We start from the raw sequence: 10,115 nt of genomic DNA, 5'->3' as shown, positions 1-10,115 counted from the left end.
GATTACGGTCTCATTATTGCCCCATTACTGCTCTTTATCATCATCATCATCACCACATCCCGATAAATCACCCGTCTGAGACTGGAGCAGGGCTGACTCAGAGTCTCTCTCCTTCTCTCTCTCTCCCTCTCTGTGTGTAACCAGCAGGGAGGGCTGGACCAGGACAGTGGAGAGGTGCTGTAATATCAGAGTCGACACCCCATTCTGCACTACACTCACTACACAACCACACCACACTACACTACACTAGACTACAGTGGGCGCTGTGCACGTGTGTGAGTGAGTGAGTGAGTGTGCCTGTGTATGGGGGAGATCCCTGGCTCTGAGGCAGTATCTGTGTTAATTAAACTGTCTGCTGTGTGTTGATGAGCCCCCGTACACAACGCCAGACAAGCCCGGACACTGCGCTGGGCTGGCATCGCCGCCGCTCCTCGAGAAATCCATTAGGAATGTCAGTGAGTCAAATCTGCACTAATACAACACTGGGTATGAAACATTACTGCACTAAACTACAGTATATTACACTGCACTGTATTATACACTGCCCTATAGTAAATTACACTATACTATCATACAATACTACACCATATTATACTACACAGTAGTATATTACACAACACTATTATACTATACTGCACTACTCTCTAAGAAATAAAGGTTTTAATAAGAACCTTTCAGGGTTCTAGGGTTGATACTGTGGAGGAACCCTTAAGGGTTCTTATTAGAACCTTTCAACAAGGTTCCATGCAAATAAGCATCCTTACAGAACCTTAAATTGATCTTAAATCAAAAGCGAACATGATGAAAAAGGGTTCTTAAATGCTCCCTTGTGTTGACAACGGACCTTGCACTTCTTAAACAAACCCTTCAATGACAATAATCTCATGAAAAACCCAATGGCTCTAAACAGAACCGCTTTTAGAGTGTTTAATACTACATTTTGCATTTACCTGCCAGGGAGGATTCAGACACTGGATCAAATTGAGACTCCCTCATGTCACTGCGGTAAACTATACTTCACCACGTGTTTACCACTCTTCACCCGACTACACCTTACCGCACTTTTACCACAGTGTAGAAGACAACCGTGTCTCAGCCTCATACTGGGGCCAGGGTCCCGTAGGACACGTTTTATTTCCTTGACACTTTTAAAAAGCCTTCAATGGCACGATTGATTATTTTAATATGCAATTTAATGCTGAATGTTAGCAAGTGTATTTTGTGGCACGATCCAAGATCTTCACCGTGTTTTAAAGAGATCGCAGTCAGCCATTGCCAGGCTGTGAGAAACGCTTGATCATTATTATTTATTTCCCAAGCACAGCCCTTTTGATTTTGGTTCAACAGGTTTGGACTGAACGCTGTGCACCCCCTGGTGGAAGGAAGACAGCACACTGTGGCCACAAACATCTCCAAACAACCGCCACACCAGCATCCCGTTTGGAAGTTATTTTAATGTCTCTTCATCTCGACGTTGTGCCCGATGGTTTAAACGGAGAGGCTCCGACACGGCCTGTCAATCACACACAGCCGGCGGGACGGCGCCCCCCCCACAATCAAACCGTCCGCTCACTCGGGTCCACAGCAACGTAGACCGAACCGACAACGGGTCTGAGACGCTCACATCAGTGGAAGTCCTTTATTTTTGTTGTGTGTGTTTGTGGGGTGGGGGGTGGGGGGTTGTGTCTTCCCTGCCCCCCCCACCCAATCAATTGGAAAACAAGTTTCAATAAAACAAAACAAAAAAAGACAATAATATTAAATCAAATATACAAAATCAAAACAACGCTACGGACCCCCGAGCAGCACGTGATCGATCTGGGAGACCGGTACCCACGCTGGGCGGAGGAGGGGGGGGAGACAGACACCGAACAATGCCCGGTGTCTGAGAAGAGAGGAGAGAGCGGGGGGGCTGGCAGGGACAGCGACGGGGGGGCGGTCATTGTATCGGAGGACGATTGTAGAGTTAGAACCTCAGCCAGTACATTGCACTGCGGATCCGGTTGTAGTCCGGGAGCTGCTCGATCGGGCCTGAGAGAGAGAGGGAGGGAGTTTCAAACGTTTGCTTGTTACCGACACAGACAGATACACACACATACACTCTCTCACACACACACCGCTCAGCACGTCACTCACCCACAGCTGCCAGGGCCGGGCACTTGTCGTAGATGTACTTGGAGCAGACGTCACGCAGGAGTTTGGGAGTCACAGCCTGAGAGAGAAATAGGACTTATTTATCAAAATGTACCTTATTCTATTCGATTTCCCTTTAATTATTTAATCATTTAATTGCGTTAATGATGTTTAAACTATGCATTTCTTTTTTGTTTTAATTTATTTTCTACAAATATATTTTCCAGGTTATATGCATCAGTTGTATCACATGCTTTGGCAATACTAGTACACAAATGTCACGCTAATAAAGCCTGCATTGAACTGAATTGAGAAAGAGAGAGGGGCAGACAGACGAGCACAGAGAGAGAGAGAGAGAGAGAGAGAGAGAGAGACAGTAGCGGGTCACTCACGTCGATCCTGGCGTCCCACTCGGCCAGGGGGATGTGGCGGCCATAGCTCAGGATCTGCCGTCCGATGTCGTCACATACCGGGGTCGTGCCTGTGGACAGGACAGCGTGTGCGTCACTGTGCGTGTGCGTCACTGTGCGTGTGCGTCACTGTGCGTGTGCGTCACTGTGCGTGTGCGTGTGCGAGAGAGTGTTACCGTCCAGCTGTGCCAGCAGGCTGGTCTTCAGCAGGTTCTTGGCTCGAGCCACATCGCTCTCTGTCACTGTGGTACACAGCATCATCCTGAGAGAGAGAGAGAGAGAGAGAGAGAGTGTCAGTGTAGTGCTGCTGTAGTACAGCGGGTCACAGCATAGTGCTGTAGTTTGTAGATCTGGTACAGCTAGGGTTCTGACCACTGGGCCTGAGCGAAGTGCAGCATGTCCTCGATGTGGTGCTTGTCGGTGACGAAGTGAATCCCGAACAGCGCGGTGTCGGAGTAGCAGGTGTTGAAGGACTGGAAGCTGTGGCACAGGCCGTGCTGCACCGCCAGCTGGGACAGGCGGCTGCTCAGGTTCTGAGGGAGACAGAGCGGTCAGAGGAGAGGGAGCGACGTGCAGGGCCCCAGACAGGAGACGGACCCTTGACCCTACATCCAGGACCCCCACTCTGACCCCCGACACCAGCTCACCTTGTCGCCCCCGTAGGTGACGTCATAGTTGCCGATCAGCGTGCGGGCAATCATGAGGGGCACGATGTCGGGGCTTTCCCAGCCGGCCCCCTCCACCGCAATCGCCACGTGGGCCAGAGGCATCGCATCATCCCGCACTCGCACCTGGGGGGGGAAGAGACCTCAATACAGAGACTGGACCGGCACCGTTTTCAGATACAGCACACCGAGAGGGACAGAGCCGCGAGACACACACAGATGGACGGACGGACTCACATCGCTGCCGGTGAAGCGGCAGGGCGCCGCCACGGGCACCGCGTCGCCGTCGTACTCGAAGCCCACGCCACTCAGGTGCTGCCGGGCCGCCGCCACCAGCTCACTGTGACTCACGCCTGGGAGTCCGAGAGAGAGAGAGAGAAAGAGAGACGAGATGAGAGAGAACCAGCAGGCTGCTGTCAGGCCAACAAAACAGACTGAATTGAGAGGGAGAGACTCGATTATTTGTAGGATGGAGGGGACAGGGTGATGTAATGGCGGTGGGGGGGTAATGGCGCACCTCCGGCTGCAGCCAGCACCATGCGAGGGGCCTTGTAGTGACAGCTGATGTACTCCAGCAGGTCCTGGCGGGTCAGGGTCCTGAGAGAGAGCACAGAAAGACAGTGAGCGTGTGTGAACACGTGTGTGCGTGAGTGAGTGTGGTCTGTGCGTGTGCATCTGTGCGTGTCCCCACTGCGCTGACCTGGCGTTGTCGGAGGGCCCGAGGGGCGACTGGCCGAGGGGGGTGCCCTGGTAAGCCGTGGCGTGCAGCAGGTCCAGACACACCTCCTGCAGCCCTGACTCCGCCTCCTCCAGCTCCCGCAGAACCACGGCCCGCTGGCGCTCCACGTCCGAGTCCCCCAGCGCCGCGCTGCCCACCACCTCCGACAGCAGCTCCACCGCTGGACAGTGAAGGAGAGGAAGGTTAGTCTCTCTCATTAACCTGGACAGACAGATACGTATCGCTTTTCCACCAACAAGGTCACAGTGCTGGTGCTTCCACCTTGGCAAAAAAAAAAAAAAAAAAACAGGTTCTCAGACGGCAAAAGCGGCTCCGTGCCGGCACCATAAACCTGCTGGTCTGGAACCAAGGAACCCGTGACGTCACGGGCCCGGGGGTAGGTGAAGTAAATCTGACAGTCAGTACACAACGGAAGGATAAGTAGTGTTAAATGTAAGATGTTTGATGTATATTTTATGATTGTGATTATGCATGTGAAATTACTGTAGCATTTTAATTCCATATAGCGCCTTAACATCCTCACGATGAAGGAATGAGGGGAAACATTTATTGTGTGTCAAAGTTAGCATATGACTATAGTTGTCTTTTCAATTCTGCTCATCTACATTTTTGTGACTGTATTTGTGCTGTGTGTAGACGCTGAACGAGCCGAGTTTGGATGGTAGATGCTAGTGGTAGAGCTGGCAGATACAGGACGTAATCCGCTGCGGTGCTGGTTATAGTTGCTGTGTTTCTCCACTTGTTTGTCATGCTTGTGGCGCCCATCTCTGGCCACATCAACGCTCAAAAGTGAAAAAGTCAGCTAGAGCACCGGCCCAGCACCGCGTCGGTGGAAAAGCGCTAAGAGATTGACCCCAACCCCGACCCTGACCCACACACCTCTGGGCAGGTCCTGGGACAGAGCCTTCATGTAGTAGGCGCTCATCTCTCTGGAGGTGTAGGCACTCAGATGGGCTCCCATCGACTCCACCTCCTGCTCCAGGGCAGCCTGGGGCAGCTTCTTAGTGCCCTGGGGGGGAGGGGGCAACAGGTGAACCTGTGTTAATTGATCATGCCAGTCAAGATAATTGGAATCTCAGCCCCTGCTGGGAGACCCCGCTCACCTTGAAGGCCATGTGCTCCAGGAAGAAGCCGCAGCCATTGTTCCTCTCGGTCTCGTAGCGGCTGCCTGCATTGATCCACACGCCCACCTGCGCAGAGGGGGACCGGGGTCAGGAGCGGTGGGGTGCAGGTGAGGCACTCGCAGGGGTGTTTAGTGCAGGGACAGTACAGTACAGGCGGGGTACTCACAGTGCAGGTGGGGTGGCCAGTCTCCTGGGAGGCGACGCGGAGGCCGTTGTCCAGTGTGGTGAGCTGCGTCTCCGGGGAGCTGCGCAGACACTGCGCATATGACAAGCCCGACTGTCCTCGGCGCAGACACAGCAGGGCCGGCTGCACAGGCAGACACAGAGAGAGGGACATTAGGAGAGGGAGACGTATTAAGATGGGGAGACACAGAGACAGACTTTAGGAGAGGGACACAGAGAGCAAAAACATGCTTAAAAATATAATATTAAGAAGTATTCTTCCAGGTCTCTGTAGTAGCAAAAGCTGTGGGTCGGGAAGCTCCAGTGGGTGTGAGTGAGTCCCGCACCCCGACACACTGCGGCTCTCAGCCCAGCCTCACCCACAGGTCCGCCGCGGATCTCACACAGAGGCTCCGCAGGTTAAAGACAGACAGGGAGGCGGAGCGGCGATGCCAGCGGGCGTGTTGCTGTCTGTATCGCACTCGGAGGGCTGCTTTAGTGGGGCTGTTTCAGGAGCCGGGCTGGGGTCCAGAGTAAAACGCGCCCCGCAGCCCTGGAGCCCAGTGAGGCCGCAATGCAAACACACGGAACCAGGACTTGACTGCACAGCCCCGGCGCTGTCTGTCCGTCCGTCCGTCTGTCTGTCTGACTGTGACCTTGCTGCGCTGCCGGCTGCAGACTGCTCTCTATACCGCCCAAACACGGCCGTGTCCCGGGGAGCCGATACGGGTGAAACGCCGGGTTTAACCAGCCCCCCGGCCCGCCGTGTTCAATAACCCCTCCGTCTCGGTGACCTTCCTACGCCGCGGCGAGACACGGGCCGGGCCGCCCGGCGCAGGAAGGTGACTTTCAGAGGGAGTTTCGGACGGGCAGTGCCGAGTACCGAGCCGGGTCGGGTCCCCGGCTCAAGGTTTACAATTGTAGCAGCGCTACTCACGGTCCTCACTCGGCCCACAGCCCGTCCGACGAGGCCGCCGGCGCGACACACAGAAGCAGCCATTTCCGAGTCCGAGTCTCCGCACTGAGGGTGACGGGGGCGCGCACGTCGATGGCGTGGGCCGTGCTCGGCAAAGGGGAGTCGTGCGTGGACGCGCACGTTTGTCGGCCCAAAGCGAGGCCACGTAAGGCGGGAGCGAGCTTCGTGCAGGCATAATATTTTTCCTCACTTTTAATATTATTTTAAGATGATATTGTCTCTAGATACAGATCTTTATATTTCCATATTTGATTAATACACTTTTTCAGAGTTTGTTGTGTTGTGTTGTCACTGTTTCTCTGTGAGTCTCTGTGTGTGACCCTGGGTGCTCTTTGTAAGTACAAGTGTTATTGTGTGTATGTGTTTCTGAACCCCAGAAACCAGTCAACACAAAGTGGGCAATGGTTACAGGCTCTCATTTTATTGCCAGAATTGTCTTTTCTCATCTGTGTGGCCGAACATCACCAACCACACGCTGTCTCTCACACACACACACGGGCCACACGCTCTCTCACACACACACAGGGCACACACTCTCACACACGCTATAATACAGTACTCTACAGTGCAGTACAGTAACAGTACAGCAGAGTACAGAGCAGTGCAGGATTCTGTAGTGCAGTCCAGTCCAGTGCTGCCCACCTCTGCGTTTCAAGAGAGTCTTCATTTCAACATTGATTTCTCCTCCTCTCCTCTCCTCTCCTCCCTCTCTCTCTCTCCTCTCCTCCCTCAGACAGTTTTGCTGGAGGCAGACAGCACGGCCACTATCAGCTGTCTCTTGAGGCCGGGCAGGTCCTGTAGCCGGGGCCCCCGGTGAGCGGCGGGCTGGGGCCTGGGGGGCCGCGGGGGGGGCCCGGGGAGGAGTGCAGGGCCCAGCTGGAGGCTGATGACCTCGAGGGGGAGCACGGGGGGCCGCAGGGTGGGCAGGGAGAGGGGTCCAGGGTTTGCTGGGGGCGGAGGGGCGTTGGAGTGGGAGGGGCGATAGCAGTAGGGGGCGCTCTTCCAGGGAGCCGTGGACACAGAGTGAGGGAGGGGGCTGACGCGCGGCTGTTTCACCGTACGCAGCTCCAGTGCGTCAAAGCTGGTGAACTTCAGCCCCAGACGCCTGGGCCGGCGGGGCGTGGCACTGGGGGCGGGGCCGGGGGCTGGGGCAGAGGCTCTGCTGGAGGAGAAGGTGTACTGCCTGACAATAGCTGCCCCCCGCCCTCCTCCTCCTCGGCCTCTGCTTCTCCCACTCCCTCTCTCTTTCCTGGGTGCTGGGTGAGCTCTCTCTTCCCTCTTACCTCCTCCTCCTCCTCTCTTGTTCTGGTTCTCCTTGCCCTCCTGCTGTGGCTGCGCCAGCTCGGTGCCGGGGAGGGAGGCGTGGCCGGGCGGCGGGGGCTTGGGCGGCGGGGAGGGGCGCGGTCCTGCCTGCTTCCTCACCGGCCCCTGCTCGCCCTGCCCTGATTGGTCAGTCTGAGCCGGGGGGGGGGGGGCTGTGTTGGGAGGGGCAGGCTGTCTCTGAGCTGGGGGGCGGGGTCGTCTGAGCTGAGACCCCTCGACCAGCAGGCTGACGCCCACATACTGAGGCACCTCCACTGCGGCCTGGGGGGGAGGGGGAGGGGGAGGGAGCGATGGATGGATAGAGGGAGGGAGAGAGATGGGGAGGTGGGGGGAGCGAGGGAGAGGGTGAGAGGGAGGAGGAGAGGAGGAGAAAGGAAGGAGAGAGAGAGGGAGAGGGGAAGGGAGGGAAGGATGGATAGAGGCAGGGAGAGGGAGGGGGAGGTGGAAGGACCGAGGGAAGGAGAGAGGGAGGAGGAGAAAGGGAGGGAGGAGAAAGAGAGGGAGGGAGGGAGGCAGGAGAGAGTTAATGACTGTAACATGCGTCCTCTCTCACTCTCTCCGTCCTCGTCCCTCACCACTCCCTCCACCCCCTCACCTGTCTGTAGATGAGCTCGAACCCTCCGCAGTCGCAGCCCCGGTCAGCCCTCCGGTCCAGCACCACCTTCAGGGTGTCCTCCTGGACGGCCAGGCACAGCCGGGCGGTGACCGCGGTGGAGGGGGCCATGGTGGGGCTGGCGTTGATCTCCAGCAGCCAGGGCTGCAGGTCGGGCCCCAGCATGAAGTCGGCGCCATAGAGCTCGAAGCTGGACCGCCGCGGCTCCACCAGGTCCTGGGCGGTCAGCAGGGCACGCACCACGGCCCGCCTCATGCCCGGCTCCGCCCGCTGCTCCCACTGCCCCCCGAGGCCCCGGGCACGCAGGTGAGAGCGCAGCTGCTCTCCCGCCCAGATGTTGTCGGCGGGGAGGCCGGGGTGGCGCCGGGCCGAGGGGCTCAGGTGCTTCTGGATGGAGTTGTTGCACAGGTGGACAGAGCTGTGAGTGGGGGAGGGAGGAGAGATGGGAGAGAGAGAGATAGAGGGAGAGGGAGAGGGAGAGGGAGAGGGAAGGAGAGAGAGAAAGAGGGGGAGGAGAAAGGAGAAAGAGGGAGGAGGTGGGGGTGAAGGGAATGGGGGAAAGGGAGGGTGGGGGAAAGAGGGGAGTAAGGGGAGAAAGGAGAGAGAGAGAGGGGTAGTTAGATCAAAGTCTTTTATCACTCTCTCTCCCTGTCTTATCTCACCTGGGCAGGTAAAGCCCCACTCTGCCCCCCGTGCTCACCTGTCCAGGTTGTCGGTGCAGTAGGGCTGGGTGGAGAAGCGCAGGTAGCACTCCCGGTAGAACCAGACCGTCAGGGGGTTCCAGTCCGTCACCAGGAACCACTGGCGCAGGTCGAACTTGGTGCCGTGGAGCAGCAGGGGGCGCTCCAGGTACTTCTGCACCACCCACTTGCTGTCCTTGATCAGGGTGGGGTCACCGTCCACCAGCCGCAAGATCTCGTCCAGCCGCCGCAGGCACACGATGCCTGCACGGGGGTCAGGGGGAGGTCAGGGGTTCAGAGGTCACTGACCACTGGAGCTTCAGGTCAAAAGGTCAAGAAGTCATAAGGACACAGGGTCAATCACAGTTCAGTGAGAGGGAGGGAGGGGGAGAGGGAGGAGGGATATGGAGGAGAGAGGAGAGAGAAGGAGGAGGGGAGAAGAGAGAGAGGGGGAGGATGGGTCTCCCTGCACCCGTCTACACCCGTCTGTGTGTCTATGGGCTGATCGATGGACTCGGACTGATTGGCCGCGCGTTTGATCACTTGACTGACTGATTCGTACCCCGGCCACGGGACTTGGCCCCGGGTTTGATGATCCAGATGTTGTGGATGCCGTCGATGTCCAGTTGTGGACTGACCGCCCTGAGGCGCTGCAGCACAGCCAGGCAGTGCGCTCTGTACTGACCCCTGCCCTCGATCTCTGCCCCCTCGCTGCCAGACAGAGAGAGGAGGGGAGAGACAGGGGTGCGGGGGAGGGATGGAGGAAAGGGGGATTTGTGGGAGCGGAGGGAGAGAGGGGACGGGGGAAGAGGGAGACACAGAGAGACACACTGAGAGACAATATAGGGAAGCCCCTATGCTCATCTGCAGAGCACTGCTGGGAGCAACTCGGGAGGAATGTGGCCCTCACCCCTTTAGTGAGACATTCAGCCTGCACTGTGTTGTGGTGGGTTGTATGGTGGCCCAGAAGCGCCAAACACACACAGATATTGAGATTAGTTGTTGTATTGAGGTTCGTCACAACCGAAATTAGATCAACGCTAAAGTGGAATTCATATTCACTGAGCTGGGAAACCGCACTGTGGCCCCGAGGCCCCGGGAAGCTGCCACTCACTGCACGACCTGGTAATAGCTCTGGATGAACTCGTCCCACTGCTGCTCGGAGATGACGGGGGCCGCCTCGGCGGAGACGTCGATGTCGCGGTGCTCCAGGCTGGCCAGGAAGTCCTCGCACACGCGCAGAGCCATGTCAATCACCTGGGAGCCGACCAGTGGGGGGGCTCGACGCTT

At 57.0% G+C, this 10,115-nt stretch overlaps 2 protein-coding genes across 2 annotated transcripts in view; both read right to left on the bottom strand.

The window, feature by feature from the left end:
* Nucleotides 1–1,625: 1,625 nt before the first annotated feature.
* uqcrc1 (ubiquinol-cytochrome c reductase core protein 1) lies at nt 1,626–6,316 on the bottom strand. The gene is made up of 13 exons (XM_066697642.1): nt 6,171–6,316; nt 5,238–5,378; nt 5,051–5,137; nt 4,827–4,956; nt 3,909–4,107; nt 3,726–3,805; nt 3,446–3,561; nt 3,191–3,334; nt 2,916–3,076; nt 2,720–2,805; nt 2,526–2,614; nt 2,137–2,212; nt 1,626–2,031 (listed from the first exon to the last, which is right to left on the bottom strand). Exons 1-13 carry the CDS (start codon nt 6,231–6,233, stop codon nt 1,967–1,969), a joined length of 1,437 nt encoding a protein of 478 aa, XP_066553739.1. The 5' UTR covers nt 6,234–6,316; the 3' UTR covers nt 1,626–1,966.
* A 622-nt stretch (nt 6,317–6,938) lies between these two features.
* The window catches only part of LOC136746788 (tubulin monoglycylase TTLL3), a 13,617-nt gene continuing 10,440 nt past the window's right edge, over nt 6,939–10,115 (bottom strand). The window contains exons 13-17 of the mRNA XM_066699549.1: nt 9,940–10,115; nt 9,388–9,536; nt 8,846–9,089; nt 8,128–8,563; nt 6,939–7,793 (exon numbers count right to left, since the gene is read on the bottom strand). The exon at nt 9,940–10,115 is cut by the window's right edge and continues 17 nt beyond it. Of these exons, the coding sequence (XP_066555646.1) occupies nt 6,939–7,793; nt 8,128–8,563; nt 8,846–9,089; nt 9,388–9,536; nt 9,940–10,115 (1,860 nt within the window). The remainder of the gene's footprint in view (nt 7,794–8,127; nt 8,564–8,845; nt 9,090–9,387; nt 9,537–9,939) is intronic.

Source organism: Amia ocellicauda, chromosome 3, assembly GCF_036373705.1.
Source record: "Amia ocellicauda isolate fAmiCal2 chromosome 3, fAmiCal2.hap1, whole genome shotgun sequence".
Classification (NCBI taxonomy): domain Eukaryota; kingdom Metazoa; phylum Chordata; class Actinopteri; order Amiiformes; family Amiidae; genus Amia; species Amia ocellicauda.
The sequence above is the reverse complement of the archived record's forward strand: the minus strand, read 5'-3'. Positions and strand labels throughout refer to the sequence as shown.

Bases quoted from the DNA above. Each gene is read 5' to 3' on its own strand.
- uqcrc1 (XM_066697642.1), bottom strand. From the start codon at position 6,233: ATGGCTGCTTCTGTGTGTCGCGCCGGCGGCCTCGTCGGACGGGCTGTG. The intron at 4,108-4,826 runs GTGTGTGGGTCA...TTCACTGTCCAG, and splicing joins GTCCCAGGACCTGCCCAGAG to CGGTGGAGCTGCTGTCGGAG. The intron at 3,077-3,190 runs GTGAGCTGGTGT...TGTCTCCCTCAG, and splicing joins TCACCTACGGGGGCGACAAG to AACCTGAGCAGCCGCCTGTC.